This window comes from Crinia signifera, chromosome 6 (genome assembly GCF_055691185.1).
Source record: "Crinia signifera chromosome 6, ASM5569118v1, whole genome shotgun sequence".
Classification (NCBI taxonomy): Eukaryota; Metazoa; Chordata; class Amphibia; order Anura; family Myobatrachidae; genus Crinia; species Crinia signifera.
Window position 1 is genome coordinate 19,811,048 of NC_139222.1, and position 21,550 is coordinate 19,832,597.

Consider the following 21,550-nt stretch of genomic DNA (forward strand, 5'->3'; position numbering starts at 1 on the left):
AAGGCTCCACCTGGAGCGCAAATCGCTGCTGTACCGCGCTAGCGTGGGAGACGCACGCGGTAGCTGGTGTGGGTACAGGCTTCGGCCCGGGACCCCACTAGACCACCGGGGAATAGCGCAGACCGGGGTGAGGGGACCCCATTATTGGCTACTACATTCCCGGTGGGGGAAGTCCAGCAAGGGGAGGCGGCGTGGGGTCTGCAGCCCCTCCCCCGGCTTTGGCGCCATTCTTACCAGAGATCTGCCGTCCCATTAGCCGTGACTTTGGTGCCCGCCCCCCCTCTCTCGGACAGGCGCCATTTCTGCAGCAGCACTTCCAGAGAGCGGGCACACTTCTCCACTGTGAAATCGCCTACAGGTTCAGTAGCCACTTTCACAGCCACCCTTATTCCCAATTTTGTCCATAGAGTCAAGCGGTTGACACAGGGTGAGGTAGTCTATTCCTGACTATAGAGTGTGTGTGACTTGTGCTAGATTTTCATTGCTTCTGTCCAGTGATCTGTCCCTTCACCTCTGTTATTGAGGCAATACCTCATTGGTCACAACACTCAGTGATATCACTCTAGGTTTTCCTTAAGTGAATTATCCTATTGTGCACTGTCAGCTCTCCTTGTCAGTGTGTTTTGTACACCATGTCTAAAAGAGGGCGTCAGCAGACAGAATCTCCTCAGCTCTTGTCCTGCAAGGGCTGTGCTGCAGGCCTGTCTGATATGGATGTTGTTCAGGATGGCCTGTGTGTCAACTGCATATCCCCTGCGCATTCCACTGCCAACAACAACCCCCATGGGCAGCTTTCCAACAATTGCTGGGTACTCTTGTGGATCGCTTGCCCGCCACTGTTGCTCCCCCTGTAGTCCAGCCCCCTCCACCTTTGGTGGATGCCCTGTCGTCCACGGTGCAGACCTTGCAACAGACTACGGTGGCTATGCAAAAGCTGCTGCCCCAGACCGTACAGCCCAGTAGATCCCTGTTGACTCCGTTGCTGGCAGATACATGGGATGACACTGATACTGATGATGGGGGAGATGATGTCGACAATGCAGGTGATGACATCAATTTGGATGATGATCAGGATGACCCCATGCCCGTGGACACTCCTGCCGCTCTTGCAGAGACTGATGTGGCAGCCCTGATACATGCTATTAAAGAGGTTTTATTATATGACCCTGAGGAGCCTGAACCTGTTGCTAAGACAAAAGATGTCTTTAAAAAGCAAAAGGTCCTTAAGGCCCAGTTCCCACATTCTGATTACCTAACAGAAATTAGGACTAATCAGTGGCAGGAGTTGGGCAAAAGCCCAGCATTCCACGGAGGGTTTTAAACAAATACCCCCTCCCACCAGAGGATTGCAAACCATGGGAAATACCACCCTCAGTGGATCCCCATGTTACAAGACTGGTAAAGCCATCGGTGCTACCTGTTTCATCTGGATCCAATCTAGGAGACCAGACTGACAGGCGCCTGGAACAGGCTCTTAAAGCCACTTTTTCCTACTCTGGCGCAGTTCAAAGGCCTACTATAGCGGCTACTTGGGCAGCTAAAGCCATTCTCCCGTGGGTTCAGACCTTGGAGGAGGAGCTTACGCAGGATGCATCTGAGGATGCTAAACTGTGTATCCTCCATATCAAACAAGCAGCTTCCTATATAATGGACGCCATGTCGGATGCTGGCACACTAGCAGCCAAGGCCTCAGCTAGTTCTGTGCTAGCACGCCGCATCATCTGGCTCCGGCCTTGGAAAGTGGACTTAGAGTCCAAAAAGACCCTGGAGTTACTACCCTTTAAGGGTGAAACTCTTTTTGGAGAGGAACTTAATAAAATAGTAGCCTCTTTGGCGGCAGCCAAGACTGCATGCCTCCCAACAGCTCTTCCTCAGAAGTCTAGGCCTGCCTTTCGGTCCTTTCGTCCACAGGGCAAGGCCAGAGGTCAACTTTTTACAAAGCCTTCCCCCTCCCGTAAACATGGTAAGGCAAAACCAAAGCAGGCTTGGGCTGCCAGACAGGCCCCAAACAAGCCTGACAAGCCTTCCGCATGACGGGGCGGGCCTCCCGCTGGGAGAGCCCCAGGTGGGAGGCAGACTTCTTCTCTTCTCCCAACGGTGGCTGTCCACGACAAAGGACGCCTGGGTGAGGGAAGTGGTGTCTCGGGGCTACTCCATTTCTTTCAAAAGGACACCACCCAAAAAGTTCTTTTGCACAGGCCTCCCGCACGATCCAGTAAAAGCAGACCACCTGCAAAGGATTTTGCAGTCCCTGCTACGGTCTCAGGTTATTGTCCCCGTACCTACACACCAGAAAGGACAGGGGTTTTACTCAACACTCTTTCTGGTCCCAAAACAAAACGTGACATTCAGACCCATTCTGAACTTAAAGGCGCTAAACAAGTCAGTCAGAGTGTCCAAGTTCAGAATGGAAACGTTGAGATCAATAATCCTGGCGCTGGAGGCTGGGGACTACATGGTGTCCCTGGACATTCGGGATGCGTACCTACATGTCCCCATCCTCCCAGCGCACCAAAAGTACCTGAGGTTCGCCATCCTACACAGGCACTTTCAATTCAGGGCTCTGCCTTTTGGACTGGCCACTGCCCCAAGAATCTTCACGAAGATCATGGCGGTAATGGCCTCGCTCTTACACCAGCAGGGCATTCGGGTGTTCCCTTACTTAGACGACCTCTTGCTGGTGGTGAAGTCGCCAGACATCCTCCTGTCGCACCTGCAGACGACAATTACAACTTTACAGGACCACGGCTGGCTCCTGAACTGGGAAAAGTCCACCCTGCTTCCTTCGCAACGCATGCTGCACCTGGGAGCTCTTCTGGATACCAAGGCCCTCCGGCTCTTTCTTCCAGCGGACAAAAGTGCTGCCTTACACCAGCACATTCGCAAATTCCTCTCCAGCCCACGGGTCTCAGTTCATTGGGCGATGAAAATTCTAGGTCGGATGGTGTCCACTTTTCGACATGGTCGAGTGGGCCCAGTTCCACTCTCGCCCTCTTCAGAGTCTCATATTGAAGAGGTGGGACGGTCTGACCCAGCATATCAGGACTACCTCCTTCCAACTTACTCAGGAAGTTCGGGAGTCCCTCCAGTGGTGGCTACTTCCGCAGCACCTGTCGACAGGCCGACCATTCTGGTTCACTGAATGGCTGGTTCTCACAACCGACACCAGCTTGCGAGGCTGGGGAGCGATAGTAGGATCCCAGTCCTTGCAAGGCGTATGGACAGTGCAGGAGTCCAGGCTGTCCATAAACGTTCTGGAATTGAGGGCAGCGTACAACGCGCTACTCGGAGCAAGGGACCTGATCCAGGGCAAACCAGTACAGATCCGGTCCGACAACGCCACGACGGTGGCGTACATAAACCGCCAAGGGGGCACCCGCAGCGTGGCGGCCCTACAGGAAGTTTCCAGAATTCTTTTGTGGGGGCGGAACAAAATCTCCCGGCACTCTCAGCTGTCTTCATCCCGGGTGTCCTGAACTGGGAAGCAGACTTCCTAAGCCGTCAGGACATTCATCCGGGGGAGTGGTCTCTCCACCCGGAGGTCTTTGCCACTCTGACAGACAGTTGGGGCGTGCCGGACGTGGATCTCATGGCGTCCAGGCACAACCGCAAAGTGCAAAGGTTCGGCTCCAGGACAAGGGATCCTCTAGCCGACTTCACAGACGTTCTCACAGTTCCATGGAGATTTCATCTCCCGTACGTATTCCCTCCAGTCAATATGATCCTAAGGATCATCAGGAAATTCAAAGTGGAACGCGGGAATCTGATACTGATAGCCCCATTTTGGCCACGCAGGCCTTGGTTTGTGGACTTGCTACAAATGTCGCACCTACCACACATCCCGTTGCCATCTCGGAAGGATCTGTTGTCTCAGGGCCCCTGCCTACACCCGGATCCTCAGCGCCTGTCTTTGACGGCGTGGCGCTTGAAACTACCTTACTGAAACAGAAAGGTTTTTCCTCAAGAGTGGCTAGGACTATGATTCAGGCACGTAAACCATCGTCGCCCAGAATCTACTACCGGATTTGGCACACGTACAATCCCAAAGTCTTTAACCCCTTCCCGACATTTGACGTACATTTACGTCATGGTCGGGAAGCACTTCCCGACACATGGCGTAAATGTACGTCATGGATTTAAACTGTCACCGCGTCTATAGACGCGGTGACAGTTTCAACATGTCTGCTGTCCCTGACAGCAGACATGTCCGTGCATGCCCCGGGGGGGCTGCGATGCCGCCCCCCCGTCGGCGATCGCTGTGATTGGCTGTTCAGTGTGAACAGCCATTCACAGCGTTTTCCTGTGTCACCGGCGAATAACGTTCGCCGGTGACACGGGATCAGAGGTGATTGGTGCTGTAAAGTACAGCACCAATCACCGCGGGGTGTAAGGGTGACACTGGTGTCACCTCACCCCGCCCGCCCCCAAAGGCCGTGATTGGTCCGTCGGTCCGACGGACCAATCACAGCCAAGGAGGGGGATTTAAACTAACGGTGACTGCACTGCAGACGCCATTCCGGTCTGGAAAGCGTGCAGTGCGGTCACCGTACCCCCCTGCCGCCATACTGACCAGAATACTTGCTGCAATACTTACCTGATCGCTGCTGATTGCTTCCTGGATCCTGTTCAATAATTGTGCCTTCCTGTGAAATTGTGCTGCTGCAGTGTACTAGCTAGATAGATAGAGAGATAGAGAGATAGATAGAGAGAGATAGAGAGAGAGAGATAGAGAGAGATAGAGAGAGATAGAGAGAGAGATAGTGTCAGAGAGTGCTATATTTTGTGCTGCTGCAGTGTGATATAGTTATAGATAGAGAGAGAGAGAGAGAGAGAGATAGAGAGAGAGGCCTACTGACAGAGTGCTATATTTTGTGCTGCTGCAGTGTGATAGTTATAGAGAGATAGAGAGAGATAGAGAGAGAGAGATAGAGAGAGATAGTGACAGATTGTGCTATATATTTTTTATATAACTGACTGCTGCCCCCTCCTTTTGTGCTGATCAGTATAAATTAACTGATCAGCAACTTTTTGGGGGCGCAGGTTTTTTTTAATATATAGATATACCTGTCAGTGCTGCTGCTGCAGTGTCATAGAGTGATAGATAGTGATAGATAGTGAGAGATAGAGAGATAGAGAGAGATAGTGATAGAGAGTGCTAAATTTTGTGTCTGCTGTCCCCGCCTTTTGTGCTGATCACTATATCTGAGGTGATCAGCAACTTTTTTGGGGGTACAGAGGTTTTTTTTTTTTTATATATACCTGTCAGTTGCACCAAAGGTTGTGCACCTGCTGCACCTCACTGGTAATCAGTGTCGCATCACTGATCACCTTTTTTTTTTGTGTGTGTGCTGTGGGGTATTTTTTTAATTTTTTTTTTTACACACACTGTGATTTTGTGGGTGTCCTGTGGCCGCTGTGCGCTGATCAGTGACGTACATCACTGATCATCTTTTTCGGCACAGGGTTGATCTATTTTTTTTTTTTTTTTTGATCAAATTCCTGTTGCCTTTGAGCGCTGTTCAGTGACAGACGTTACTGACCAACATCTGTGCTCAATTTTTGGCGCAGGACCTTTTTTTTTTTTAACCCCTTCCTTTTTTTTTTTTTTAACCCCTTCATTTTTTTTTTTTTTAACACCTTCATTTTTTTTTTTTTTATTGGTATAAAGTATTTTTTTTTTTTTCTGCACTACATACACACTACACACTACATACCCCCCGGATTGAAATAAAGTTTGTGCCCCCCCCTACACTATACACGTGTTGAAACATTTCACTACCGGTAACACAAAAATAAAAATGGCATCCCAAATGTCCTCCCAAATGTCCTCCCAAATGTCCTCCCAATCATCCAGGAGAATGTATTCAGTGGAGGAGGCATATGCCATGCTTGCTTCTGACTCTGACACAGCCAGTGATGCAAGCGGGGAATTTGAAGGATTTGCCTTAAGCTCCTCTTCCTCCTCTGCTGATGAGGGACCCCCTCAAAGACGCCCCCGTAGATCAGCTGAGATTCCCCCCCCAATAATTGATCTAGTATGGACCCCACCACCAGACAATTTTGAGCCCCAGGTTCCTGAGTTTTTGGCCATGCCAGGAATCCAATTTGATTCCACAGGTCTCAGAGAAATTGACTTTTTCAAATTATTTTTCTCTGATGATTTTATAAATTTAATGGTGGACCAAACTAATTTATATGCCCAGCAGTTTATTGCTCAAAACCCCACGTCATCATTTGCTAGGTGGACCCCTGTAGATGCAGTAGAGATGATGACGTTTTGGGGTCTGGTGTTTCATATGGGCATAGTAAAAAAGCCAGAAATTAGGCAATATTGGAGTACAGATGTTCTGTACAGTACTCCATTTTACCGTATGGCCATGCCCCGGACTCGATTTGAGACAATTCTTAAATTCATACATTACACCGATAATGCACAGTGCCCACCCAGAGATGATCCCACCTTTGACCGGCTATTCAAAGTCAGGCCGGTCATTGATCATTTCAGTGCCAAATTTGAAGAGGTGTACATCCCTGAAAAATTTATTTGTATCGACGAGTCCCTTATACATTTTAAAGGAAGGGTTAAATTCCGCCAGTACCTTCCCAGTAAGAGGGCAAGGTATGGCATAAAAATGTATAAACTGTGTGAAAGCACCTCAGGGTACACCCACAGGTTTAGGGTTTATGAAGGGAAGGATTCAAGAATTGAACCGCCAGAATGCCCCCCCTCCCTCGTAGGTGTTAGTGGGAAAATTGTCTGGGATTTAGTGCACCCCTTCCTGGATAAAGGTTATCACCTCTATGTGGATAACTTTTACACTAGCATCCCCCTGTTTAAGGCCCTTGGTTCAAGAGGTACAGCAGCTTGCGGTACTGTGCGCAAGAACCAAAGAGGCCTCCCAAAAACGCACATTGCCCAAGTAATGAGAAGGGGTGAAAGCAGGGGAATATGCAACGAAAATATGTTGTTGGTCAAATATAAGGACAAGAGGGATGTCCTTATACTGACAACAATTCACGGAGACAGTACCACCTCCGTCCCTGTACGAGGTACCAGTACCCACACCTCAAAACCTAATTGTATCCTGGATTACAATAGGTACATGGGCGGAGTGGATCTTTCAGATCAGGTACTGAAGCCGTACAGTGCCCTGCGGAAAACAAAAATCTGGTACAAGAAGGTGGCCGTGTATATCATCCAGATGGCACTGTATAACGCTTACGTGCTATTCCGTTCTACCGGCCAGAGGGGGACATTTATGCACTTTCAAGAGGAAGTCATAAAGGGCCTAATATTTGGGAACCAGCAGGCAGAGGGCCCCAGTACTTCTAGTACTGGCCCCCGTATTGTACCAGGGCAGCATTTTCCTGATGAAATCCCCTCCACTGGAAAAAAGGGCAGGACACAAAAAAGGTGCAAAGTTTGCTATAAAAAGGGAATAAGAAAGCAAACTATTTTCCAGTGTGACACTTGCCCCGACAAACCCGGCCTATGTATAAAGGAGTGTTTTAAATTATACCACACATCTATGGAATATTAGGTTCATAATTTCACCGTGCTTCGGGGGTCTTGCTAATGCCACATAGCACCCACCATTCATTCCACCAGAATCTGAGCCGCAAAATCCAAAAATCACTCCTTCCCTTCTGAGTCCTGCCATGCACCCAACTGGTATTTTTTGGTCACATGTCAGGCATTGCCGTACTCGGGAGAAATTGGGGCACAGATTTTGGGGTGCTTTTTCTCCTTCATACCTTCTGAAAATTAAAAATTTTGAGCCAGAACTGCATTTTTGTGTAAAAAAATGTAATTTTTCATGTTCACTGCCCACTTGTATCAAAATTGGTGAAACCCCTGGGGGTTTGAAATGTACACTCTACCCCTAGATGAATTCCCTGAGGGGTGTACTTCGCAAAATGGGGTGACTTGTGGGGGGGTTCCACTGTATTGGTGCAACATAGCACCCACCATTCATTCCACCAGAATCTGAGCTGCAAAATCCAAAAAATCACTCCTTCCGTTCTGAGTCCTGCCATGCACCCAACTGGTATTTTTTGGTCACATGTCAGGCATTGCCGTACTCGGGAGAAATTGGGGCACAGATTTTGGGGTGCTTTTTCTCCTTCATACCTTCTGAAAATTAAAAACTTTGAGCCAGAACTGCATTTTTGTGTAAAAAAATGTAATTTTTCATGTTCACTGCCCACTTGTATCAAAATTGGTGAAACCCCTGGGGGTTTGAAATGTACACTCTACCCCTAGATGAATTCCCTGAGGGGTGTACTTCGCAAAATGGGGTGACTTGTGGGGGGGTTCCACTGTATTGGTGCAACATAGCACCCACCATTCATTCCACCAGAATCTGAGCTGCAAAATCCAAAAAATCACTCCTTCCGTTCTGAGTCCTGCCATGCACCCAACTGGTATTTTTTGGTCACATGTCAGGCATTGCCGTACTCGGGAGAAATTGGGGCACAGATTTTGGGGTGCTTTTTCTCCTTCATACCTTCTGAAAATTAAAAATTTTGAGCCAGAACTGCATTTTTGTGTAAAAAAATGTAATTTTTCATGTTCACTGCCCACTTGTATCAAAATTGGTGAAACCCCTGGGGGTTTGAAATGTACACTCTACCCCTAGATGAATTCCCTGAGGGGTGTAGTTTGCAAAATGGGGTGACTTGTGGGGGGGTTCCACTGTATTGGTGCTTGGGGGGTCTTGCTAATGCCACATAGCACCCACCAAAATTCCACCAGAATCTGAGCTGCAAAATCCAAAAATCACTCCTTCCCTTCTGAGTCCTGCCATGCACCCAACTGGTATTTTTTGGTCACATGTCAGGCATTGCCGTACTCGGGAGAAATTGGGGCACAGATTTTGGGGTGCTTTTTCTCCTTCATACCTTCTGAAAATGAAAAATTTTGAGCCAGAACTGCATTTTTGTGTAAAAAAATGTAATTTTTCATGTTCACTGCCCACTTGTATCAAAATTGGTGAAACCCCTGGGGGTTTGAAATGTACACTCTACCCCTAGATGAATTCCCTGAGGGGTGTAGTTTGCAAAATGGGGTGACTTGTGGGGGGGTTCCACTGTATTGGTGCTTGGGGGGTCTTGCTAATGCCACATAGCACCCACCAAAATTCCACCAGAATCTGAGCTGCAAAATCCAAAAATCACTCCTTCCCTTCTGAGTCCTGCCATGCACCCAACTGGTATTTTTTGGTCACATGTCAGGCATTGCCGTACTCGGGAGAAATTGGGGCACAGATTTTGGGGTGCTTTTTCTCCTTCATACCTTCTGAAAATGAAAAATTTTGAGCCAGAACTGCATTTTTGTGTAAAAAAATGTAATTTTTCATGTTCACTGCCCACTTGTATCAAAATTGGTGAAACCCCTGGGGGTTTGAAATGTACACTCTACCCCTAGATGAATTCCCTGAGGGGTGTAGTTTGCAAAATGGGGTGACTTGTGGGGGGGTTCCACTGTATTGGTGCTTGGGGGGTCTTGCTAATGCCACATAGCACCCACCAAAATTCCACCAGAATCTGAGCTGCAAAATCCAAAAATCACTCCTTCCCTTCTGAGTCCTGCCATGCACCCAACTGGTATTTTTTGGTCACATGTCAGGCATTGCCGTACTCGGGAGAAATTGGGGCACAGATTTTGGGGTGCTTTTTCTCCTTCATACCTTCTGAAAATGAAAAATTTTGAGCCAGAACTGCATTTTTGTGTAAAAAAATGTAATTTTTCATGTTCACTGCCCACTTGTATCAAAATTGGTGAAACCCCTGGGGGTTTGAAATGTACACTATACCCCTAGATGAATTCCCTGAGGGGTGTAGTTTGCAAAATGGGGTGACTTGTGGGGGGGTTCCACTGTATTGGTGCTTGGGGGGTCTTGCTAATGCGACATAGCACCCACCAAAATTCCACCAGAATCTGAGCTGCAAAATCCACAAAATCACTCCTTCCGTTCTGAGTCCTGCCATGCACCCAACTGGTATTTTATGGTCACATGTCAGGCATTGCCGTACTCGGGAGAAATTGGGGCACAGATTTTGGGGTGCTTTTTCTCCTTCATACCTTCTGAAAATTAAAAATTTTGAGGCAGAACTGCATTTTTGTGTAAAAAAATGTAATTTTTCATGTTCACTGCCCACTTGTATCAAAATTGGTGAAACCCCTGGGGGTTTGAAATGTACACTATACCCCTAGATGAATTCCCTGAGGGGTGTACTTTGCAAAATGGGGTGACTTGTGGGGGGGTTCCACTGTATTGGTGCAACATAGCACCCACCATTCATTCCACCAAAATCTGTGCTGCAAAATCCAAAAATCACTCCTTCCCTTCTGAGTCCTGCCATGCACCCAACTGGTATTTTTTGGTCACATGTGAGGCATTGCCGTACTCGGGAGAAATTGGGGCACAGATTTTGGGGTGCTTTTTCTCCTTCATACCTTCTGAAAATTAAAAATTTTGAGCCAGAACTGCATTTTTGTGTAAAAAAATTTAATTTTTCATTTTCAATGCCCACTTGTATCAAAATTGGTGAAACCCCTGGGGGTTTGAAATGTACACTATACCCCTAGATGAATTCCCTGAGGGGTGTAGTTTGCAAAATGGGGTCACTTGTGGGGGGGTTCCTAAATTTTAGCATCTTATGGTGCCTAGAAACCTACATGGTGCCTAAAAAATAATCTCAGAAAAAGGAGTCTCCAAAATCAAGTAGGTGCTCCTTCTATTATGAAGCCTGTGGTTTGGTCAACGTGCACACTAGGGCCACATATAGGATATTTATGAAAACAAAAGAATTGGGGGAATCAATTTTTAGTCACATTTCTCTAGTAAAATGTACTGTGTTCCTTAGAAAAATGTATTAAAATTGCAAATCTGCAAAAAAAAAGAAATTTTGAAATTTCACCTACACTTTGTTTTAATTCCTGTGAAACACCTAAAGGGTTAACAAACTTCCAAAATGCTGTTTTGAATACTGTGAGGGGTGCAGTTTTTGAAATGGCATCATTTATGGGGGTGTCTCACATACAAGTCCCTCAAAGTCACATCAGAACTGAACTGGTCCCTAAAAAAATCAGTGTTTGAAATTTTCTTGAAAATTTGAGAATTTGCTATTCATATTGTAAGCCTCCTAGTGTCCAAAAAAATTAAAAGGAAGTTGAAATAATGATGGAAATATAAAGTAGACATATGGTCTATGTTAGTTATTAACTATTTTGAGTGGTATGATTATTTGTCTCACAAGCAGAAAATTTAACATTTTGCAAATCGCTAAATTTTCCATTTTTTCACGACATTTTGGTATTTTTCACAAAAAAACACAGACTGTATCGACCCAAATTTACCACTAATTTGAAGTACAATGTGTCACGAAAAAACAATCTCAAAATCACTGGGATAAGTAAAAGCAAAAAAAAGTTATCCCCACTTAAGTGAGACATGTCAGATTTGAAAAAAATGGCTCTGTCAGGAACGCCAAAACTAGCTCTGTCAGGAAGGGGTTAAAATAGCCAGGATCTTGGCTTTCCTGCAGAAAGGCCTAGATATGGGACTGAGGCTGGCATCGTTAAAAGTCCAGTTTTCAGCCCTATCGGTCTGGTTCCAAAGGAAAATTGCGCTTCTACCAGATGTCCGCACTTTCTTTCAAGGAGTACTACACATGCAGCCACCATATACTCCTCCTACCATGCCTTGGGACCTTACGTTCGTATTGCAGGCATTGACTAAGCCACCTTTTGAGCCCTTACACTCAGTCGATCTTAAGTGGCTTACGGTTAAAACGTTTTTTCTCCTGGCAATTTCATCGGCTAGGAGGGTTTCTGATCTTTCGGCCCTGTGCTGGAAACCTCCCTTCCTTATCTTCCATGCGGATAGGGCGGTCCTGAGAACCAAACCGTCACACCTCCCTAAGGTCGTTTCCAGGTTCCATCTGAATCAGGAAATAGTGGTTCCGGTCTTTACATCTGAAAATTTATCCCAGCAGGAACGCCTTCTGGATGTAGTCAGGGCTCTGACTACATATGTGGAACGTACCAGAGCAGTCGGGAAATCTGACTCTCTTTTTGTACTGTACGGTTTTCACGAAAAAGGGCTGGCCGGCCACTAAGCAGACCATTGCCCGCTGGATTCGTATGGCCATCCATCAAGTGTATCAACAGGCAAAGTTACCTATCCCTGTGTCAATCAAAGCACATTCTACCAGAGCGGTTGGTCTGTCTTGGGCAGCAAGCAGAGGAGCTTCTGCCGAACAACTGTGCAAGGCTGCAACGTGGTCATCTGTCCATACTTTCACCAGATTTTATGCTTTTGACACGTTCGCCTCCCAGGATGCTTCCTTTGGTCGTCGGGTTCTTCTGGCATCTCAGGCAAATTCCCTCCCTTGAATATACGGCTTGTGACATCCCCGATGTCCCCTGTGGGACCCATGGACCCTGAAAAGGAAAAGGAGAGTTATGGTAGACCTACCTTTGTTAACTCCCTTTCCTTGAAGTCCATGGGAACCACAGGGCGCCCTCCCTTTAATTTGCTACTGAGGTATCCCTAGAAGTGGTATTATCGTTATGTGACCTGTAATGACCATATTTTGCTCATGTTAACTCTTATGTATGTATGAGTCTATGGGCATGTGTGCCTCCTGTCCTTCTCTCCTCTCCGCTTCCTGCTTACGGCTTGTTACTAAAAACTGGCTAGATGAGCCTGGAGGAGGGGCTGTAGGGGAGAGGGCCCGGGCATCCTGGGAAAACATTAAAAGCTTTGCTGATTGGTGCCTCGGACCCCCTGTGGTTCCCATGGACTTCAAGGAAAGGGAGTTAACAAAGGTAGGTCTACCATAACTCTCCTTTTTTGCCCACTAGGGGAATCCTATAGATATGACTTACTCAAGTCAGTAGTTACAAGTTAGAGAGGTTGAACTCAATGGACTAATGTCTTTTTTTCAGCCTTAATTACTATGTTATGACCACAATTTGGAGGTCATTCTAGATGTTTTGCTACTGCGCAAAAGCATTTATGCGCATGTGCAAGCTCTGTTTGCAAACTGATGTGATGATTTGTATGTTGTCATTCATCTGTTTCCTGTAGATGGGCGCACAAGCAGGAATACCTCGGAGGGAGATCTCATTGTGTCTCCAGATTATATAATAGAAGATAAGAACATCAGACAAGATTCTCCAGAAGAAAAAACCATTATCCCCAATACACACCCAACATTTCACAGTGCAGATATTTCATCTGGTCCCTCTAGTCATGAGGAACCTTCTCCTGATCATTCAGACCTTACTACACACAGTATAGACCATAAAGATGATAAAATATCATCCAGTTCCGAGTTTGGTAAGAGTTCTATACATCAGCCAGTATCTGTTTTACATCAGAAACATCACACAGGTGAGAAACCATTTTCATGCTCTGAATGTGGGAAACATTTTACAAATAAATCGGCTGTTGTTAAACATAAGAAAAGTCACACAGATGAGAAACCTTTTTCATGCTCTGAATGTGAGAAATGTTTTAAAGATAAATCAACACTTGTTAGACACGAGAGAAGTCACACAGGAGAGAAACCATTTTCATGTTCTGAGTGTGGGAAATGTTTTAGACAGAAAAACACTCTAGTTACACATGAGAGACTTCACACAGGGGAGAAACCATTTTCATGCTCTGAATGTGAGAAATGTTTTAGAAATAAATTATCTCTTGTTAGACATGAGGAATGTCATACAGGTGAGAAACCATTTTCATGTTCTGAATGTGGGAAAAGGTTTAAAAAAAAATCCACTATTGTTCAACATGAGAGAATTCACACAGGAGAGAAACCATTTTCATGCTCTGAATGTGGAAAACATTTTACAAATAAATCAGCTCTTGTTAAACATAAGAAAAGTCACACAGGTGAGAAACCTTTTTCATGCTCTGAATGTGAGAAATGTTTTAGAGATAAATCAGCTCTGGTTAGACATGAGAGAAGTCACACAGGTGAGAAACCATTTTCATGTCCTGAGTGTGGGAAATGTTTTAGACAAAAAGACAGTCTAGTTACACATGAGAGAGTACATACAGGGGTGAAACCATTTTCATGCTCTGAATGCAAGAAATGTTTTAGAGATAAATCAACTCTTGTTAGACATGAGAGACTTCACACAGGTGAGAAACCATTTTTGTGCTCTGAATGTGGAAAATATTTTATAAATAAATCATCTCTTATTAAACATAAGAAAAGTCACACAGATGAAAAACCATTTTCATGTCCTGAGTGTGGGAAATGTTTTAGACAAAAAGACAGTCTAGTTACACATAAGAGAAGTCACACAGGCGAGAAACCATTTTCATGTTCTGAATGTGGGAAATGTTTTAGAGATAAATCAATTGTTCAAAGACACCAGAAAACTCACACACACAAAATATAATTTCAATGAGCAGATTTACATGAAACTGAAGCATCGATACTAAGGGGGAAATTTACTAAAGGAAATTTGTAAAAAATAGGTGTATTTGTATCCAGAAATACACTTATTTTTGACATTTACTATCCCAAAAATACTATTATTATTATTATTATTATTATTATTATAATTTTATTTATAAGGCGCCACAATTGTTTTGCAGCGCTGTACAAAGGAACAATACAGGGAGACAAAGCTTGGCATAACATTGAATAAATAACAAAAATACAGTACAAATAAAGAGCGCCACAGTTCAATACACATTACAGCTTAAATATAAGTAGTGAGGACTCAATCAACATACAACTAGAGGCTTGAGGCCAATGATGGAGAGGAGTATGCAGACGAAGATGGTCACTGAGTGTTTGAGTATAGGAGAGCTGTGAGTGACATGTGAAGAGAAGAGGGCTTTGACAACAGGAGGGAAGAGGGCCCTACTCGGAGGAGCTTACAATCTAGTAGGAAGGGGAGACAGACAGATTACAAGAGGTGCAAGTGAGTGGGTGGTGGTTAGATAGCAGGATGTAAACAGGCAAGGGGTCGGAGAACCAGCTGGTTTATGCAGTGGAAGGGTACGCTTTGATGAATAGGTGAGTTTTCAGTGCCCGTTTGAAGCTTTCCAAGGTCGGGGAGAGTCTAATGGAGCGAGGGAGTGCGTTCCACTGAAGGGGTGCAGCACGAGCAAAGTCCTGTACTCTAGCATGGGAAGCAGTGATCAGGGTGGAGGAGAGACGACAGTCATCAGCCGACTGTAGAGGGCGGGAGGGTGTATGAATGGAGATGAGGTTAGAGATATATGGAGCAATGGAATTAGAGATGGCCCTGTATGTGAGTGTGAGGTGTTTGAAGAGGATTTCTGTAGGGGAATGGAAGCCAGTGCAGATTTTGTTGAAGCACATCAATACGAATTGCCGTATTTTCAGGATAGTAAATGTCAAAAATAAGTGTATTTCTGGATACAAATACACCTATTTTTACACCTATTTTTTTTACAAATTTCCTTTAGTAAATTTCCCCCTAAATTCCCCTATCATCCGTCGGGTGTGGATTATTAGATAGATAGTGTTTAGATAGACCATTAATAGGTCCCCTTTCCATGCCCTCTATCACTCCCCCTTGTACGCCCTTTTGATATGAACTGGAGATGCATTTATATAATTTCATATAAAAAAGATAGTAGTTTTGAATCGAATGTCGCACAACGCCACGCATCAAAACAAGAGGCTGAAAGAAGCCTATTATGACGTATAAAAACCAGGTAGTTATTGCGGTATTGATAAATATTCTGAAGCGGTTAAATTTATTTAAAAGATCCTTGTAAATAGTTACAAGCGCAAAACACATACACATTGTACAAGTTGTCGAGAAAAAAACTAAAAGGAACATCATTTGCGGATCGGTTATAAATCCGTGGCAATGCAATTTGTTTTCGCTTATATACCTGTCAAAGTACAACAACGGTATTAAATATATATTAATGGTCAATGATACATTCAGTAACAGTGTCTGACCACTAAGATAGTCGCTAATGCTTTTGAAAAAGTATTCCAGCAGGTGGACGTGCCGAAGAAGCTACAAACTGATAAAGGTAAAGAGTTTCTAAACAACTTCCTAAAAAAGGTATTAAAAAAGTTACGGTATACAGCATTTCACAACCAATACTGATGTAAAAGCGGCAGTTATAGAGCTTTTCAATAGGATTTTAAAAACACGAATGTGTTGCTATTTCACGGCAAAGAATACCTACAGATATATAGATATTTTACAAGACTTATACGCAGCTATAATAACGCTTTACTTTAGTAGTAAGAAAATGCCTATGTTGAAGTTGATCTGCATCTAGACTGTTAGAATAATATGGCCGCCATTTGCGTCCACATGTTTACATAAAAGGGCGTACGGAGGAGAGCAGGAGAATATGCGATCGTTAATTGCAGCCATAATGATACACATAGTTTAATTCATTTAACTAATATTTTTACTACACATAGATTCATGGTAAAACAAATTATTTGGAATCAGTACGATTACCGTCTCACTTGCTGCTCTCCGGTGTTGGTTTAAGAACGCAGCATATACCAGTAATGAGTTCTGAACTGTAGATATGAAACATACATGTAAAGCCATGTGGAGAAGTGAACAGATGATTTCCAGTTCTAATCAGTTACACAGCAGGGGTCCCTGGACATGTGTACGAGAATAGAACAAAGACAGCTGTCTGGACTAAGCCAAAATGAGAAGAGGTGAAAGCTGAACCCCTGACCAATGAAAGACTTGCAAAATCCTAGTGTATTTGTCCCTATAAATTGCTTCCCCTGGGCTAAAAGCTTTCTTCTCTTTGTTGCTGTGATCAGATTGACCCCTGGTTTCCAGGACAGTGCATGCGAGTGAGACGGTAACTGTTATTATTTGTATTGGTTGTATTGTTTGTAGCTGATTGTACCTACATGTAGTTTCCCTTGTTTAATTAATATCAGTGTCTTGTTTCTTTATTGTATATTGTATTGCTTATTACCCCCTTTGTGTTTGCTTGGGACTCAAATATATATGGTTAGAGGGTTTGAATCCCTGATCTAAGGATATTTACAGTCTTGTCTGAATTATTTCTAAAGAGCTGATGGAGTGTCTGATACGCTCAAATATATATGGTTTGTGAAAGTACATTGATTATACACTCTACAGAAAAGATAGGGAAAATAGAAAGGGCGGGGGTGTGTGCCTATATGTAAAAAATAACTTAGCATCGTGTGAGAAACAAAGGAGCACAGGTAAAGAGGAATATAGATTAGAGGAACATTTGTAACAGGACACCACAAGCTGCTCCCCCTGTATGACATTTGTAACAGGACACCACAAGCTGCTTCCCCTGTATAACATTTGTAACAGGACACCACAAGCTGCTTCCTCCCTACATAACATTTGTAACAGGTATCAATACCGATATAAATATAACCAGATGGATAACAAGTGAAGTGCGCACTGCTAACCCTTTATTCCTAGCTACGTGTGAACAAAGCTTAGCACAGTGTAGCAAACCTTGTCCTTGTATAGTACACGCTATACCGATACCTATGAAGCGGTATCCTTTCGCAGTACTTAGTACCCAAATTGAGTACACCTTTTAAGGATAATGTCCTTATTAAACCTTTGTCACTAAATGCGAATAAAAGCCAAGACTTGAGTATAAATTAAGAAATAAGGAGATAGAGTCTCCTAATAATGTATTTAGTCCCTAGTGGACAGCAGGGGGTTACAGCAAGAGAGAGAAACAATATAACACAGTGTACAGTTTGTTATACAATACAAAGATGCTTTTAACGACTAGGGGAAAAGAAACAAGAGATATAAAATACAATCAGCCACACTAGAAAATACATACAGGAATGCCACAGTTACCGTCTCATCTAAAGCGCTGGCGCTACCCGGTCAGAGCTCGCTATAGTCTGTCCAGATTATTGCCCAGGGAAATGGAGGGAGGAACAGCCAGAATCTAGGATGTGCTTCAACTCTTATAGTGTCCAAAAAGGGGGGGTGGCAGTGAGTCATAGGTTAGGAGATCTGATGTCGCTTCTCTTGGATTGGTGCAGGAGAATGCAACTAGGTTTCTTTGTCTTCAGGTATCGTCCTAGGTTTCATGGCTCATCCTGAGAAACCTGTTACATCTGGATCTTCTGGTTACACGGTCCTCATGGTGAAATAACAATGAAATATGTAATAGTTCCATAACTTCTGTCCGTTACAAGATATGAACTTCTAACCCAGACCGGAGCGCTGCGCATAGATTGTGTATTAACAATATAAACTATGTGCTGTGAGCTTAAACCATATGAAATATATTTTATTATGTGTGAGTGTGGGATATGAATTTATGTATATTAATATGGCAGTGCACTGGGTTCGCCTTATTACAAAACTTGGTTATTATACTTTGTTTGCGTAACTCTGCGAACCAAGATGGCGGCCATACCATTCTAAAATGGTGTGTATGCAATTCGACTTTGACAGTCCACCCTTTGACAGTAAAAATTAACTTTTCCTAAAAACACAAAAGAAATTCATAATCCTAACAGAAAAAAAACAGAAACAATTTGGGATATCTTATTTAAACATAAAGGGGGAATAAACCATCTGCGCTTTGTCCAATCTTAGATTATGGATAAATGGGGACCACATTTACCTAACAATTTATTCAGGGTAACGAAGGATAGTACAGGTTTTTGGGACCAAAATAAAAACAGGCGTTACATTATATAAATTTTTAAGGAATGGTGTATTTAAAAAGAAATCAAGGAGGAGTCATAGGGACGCTATTACCCTACTAGAACAAAACGAAAAGAAATCGAAAACTTTAAAAGGAGGAGATATATATATTTTAAGAGAATAAAAAACAAAGCAGACATGCATTTCTAAGTGTTGTATAGTATCCCTTCTATGGGTGATGGTTCTATTACACACTCTCCTCGATACTTGTGTATTTTGGTGGCACCCATCGCATACCATAAGGCATGCGATGCGATATCGCGCGATATTGTACAATGTCATACAATTTTTTAATTGTATGACATTGTATATGGCATACAATGCGATGCGATTAAACATTGTATAAGCACCCTAATGGGTGCTTACAATGTTAAATGCACCCCCATGTCACCCCCCCCCCCCCACTATAAACGTGAACCCAAAGCGTGGCGAGCGGCAGCGGTACGCGTCCTCCGACCTTTTCATACCCCCACTATCCACGTCGGCCTGGAGTTGAGAATAGAAAGTGTGGTGAGCGCAGCGAGCCACCGAGCCCGAAGCATGGGAGCGCAGCGGATACCTCCGCTGCGCTCGTCACGCTTCGGGCTCGGTGGCTGGCTGCGCTCGCCACACATTCTATTCTCAACTCCACGCCGACGTGGATAGTGGGGGTATGAAAAGGTCGCAGGACGCGTACCGCCACCTCGCGTGGGCTCACTGCGCTCACCACGCTTCGGGTTCACGTTTATAGTGGGGGGGTGCATTTAATATTGTAAGCTCCCATTTGGGTGCTTAAAAGCACCCTTCAGGGTGCTTATACAATGTTTCATCGCATAGGGGGCAAAAATCGCGTCACATCGCATGCCATCGGGTGCATAGCATGCGAGGCGATTAAAAAAAATCGCGCGATGGACATCGGGGGCGCCACCAAAATACACAAGTACCCTCTCCTCTTCCTTGGTGTGTCTCGTTCTTATACATATGGTTTATGTACATTTTCATCATTACTATAAAACCTTACCAAACTCCGGTTCTGGGTAACGTATCAAGCTTACTTAGAGATTCTATCTCAACCTAATCTGGGTTGGGTAATACACTATGTAAATTATGCCAAGAGAGGAGGAGAAAGAAAGAAAACTCTGGGTGGGTCACCCTTGTATCACTGTTGTCAATGGAGTGTTTTAAATTCACTTAAAATGGTAATCTTTATTAGATATGCTCTAAAATTTGTGTTCCTTATAATTTTTCACCTATGTGTGTATGCGCCGCAAAAATATATGGTTTATTGGGGGGCAGGTATTGCCCCTTGGGGGAAAGGAGACAGCCGGTGTTCAGTAATTGTTGATCCTCATTTGTGCTATGTTGTCACCATGGTACTGGTATAGGTATATAAGGCTTTAAATCATTGGATCATTTTCCTAAAAATCGGTTGTCACCTGGCAGGCAGGGGTTTGCAAAATACAGTAATTGCTCTAGTGCTGTAATTTCATTGAAACTCACAAGGGGGGCAGTATGGTGCCACATATAAATATACAGAGGAAAAAATTGCGCTGAAAAAACGTATATTAAGCAAATGCTCTCCTGATCTGGGCAAATAAATACTGAGAAGGGAATCCACTGGGCTGTGCCAGTGGTTACCTGTTGACCTGACCCGCCTAACGTAGAGGGCTGGTATCAGGTCCTGTAGCCGTCTCTCAGTTGCGGTGTCCCCGAGTGAGTTCCTGCCTGGCCGGTCACGTGAGTGCACCACGTGATCGGCAATCCCTCCTGACGTACGTTTCGCGATGCGCTTGGTCACAGGGGGGTGTGTGGAGCTGTCTGTCATGGGTCTGGTTATTTATGTAATGCGCAACCAATGGGAAGCTGCCATTTTCAATAGGCATGTCTCTGGTCCTATCGTGAGTAGGCATGCTTTGTTCATTGGACCTGTCGGGAGTCTCTGTTGCCGGTAACCTTGGCTTTAATCCTGTGGAGTGTCAGCATGACATTGTCCAATGATACATTGAGGGCTTGTTTGTTTCCACCAATAGATTGCTGGTATGTGTTTATACACATAGCGCTGTCATGTCGATCTCCTTTAGTAGATGTGATATAGCGTTTTATGTCACACTCTGCCATTTGTCTTGCTTGGGATTGACATGGTGCGTTTTAACTCTAAGTGGCAATGTGCCCTGTCATATCATGTTTATTTGGGTTATATCGCCCTGTCAATGTAAGACCATAGGCTGCTGTATTTTTACATATATAGCACATGCGCAGACAGTCCCTTGTCCACAAGGGTATTACATGAAGAAAAAGGGGAATTATTTTTATTTAATTTTAATTATTTTATAAAAGAGGAGGGGACACATTTGTTTTTCTATTTAAATTAGAGTCCTGGTAATGTTCAAAGAAATATATATATGATATATATATATTTTTATCGCTACTTTAAGGACAGTCCAAGTTAGGTCCCATAGCTGGTGTTTCAAAACAGAGAGGGTAAGAGGAATCGGATAATAGGACGTCAGGTATGTTGTTTCTTGGTTGTGGTACCTATAATTTAATAGTTCAATAAGTTGGTCTGCTGCCTGTTGATTAGAGTAGGTTTGCAGACCGTTATTCTTGCTTCTTAAGGGGGAGGGAAAGGAAAGTCTATTTTCATTCTTTTTAGTAGGCAGGTATACCTAATAAACCATATATTTTTGCGGCGCATACACACATAGGTGAAAAATTATAAGGAAAACAAATTTTAGAGCATATCTAATAAAGATTACCATTTTAAGTGAATTTAAAACACTCCATTAACAACAGTGATACAAGGGTGCCCCCACCCAGAGTTTTCTTTCTTTCTCCTCCTCTCTTGGCATAATT

General features: G+C 44.1%; 2 protein-coding genes across 9 annotated transcripts in view; one reads left to right on the forward strand and one right to left on the reverse strand.

Annotated features, from left to right (window-relative positions):
* Positions 1–17,433, forward strand: part of LOC146010050 (uncharacterized) — a 43,334-nt gene extending 25,901 nt beyond the window's left edge. For 3 of the 4 annotated variants that reach the window (XM_083150890.1, XM_083150889.1, XM_083150891.1), the window contains exon 7: positions 13,098–17,432. In XM_083150890.1, coding sequence (XP_083007016.1) covers positions 13,098–14,422 — 1,325 coding nt within the window. In that variant the 3' untranslated portion in view covers positions 14,423–17,432. Of the gene's footprint in view, positions 1–13,097 lie in introns of all 4 variants that reach the window. The other variant, XM_083150888.1, reaches the window with a different exon arrangement.
* LOC146010039 (uncharacterized) overlaps positions 1–21,550 on the reverse strand; it is a 136,500-nt gene that overhangs the window by 62,385 nt on the left and 52,565 nt on the right. The window lies entirely within an intron of this gene.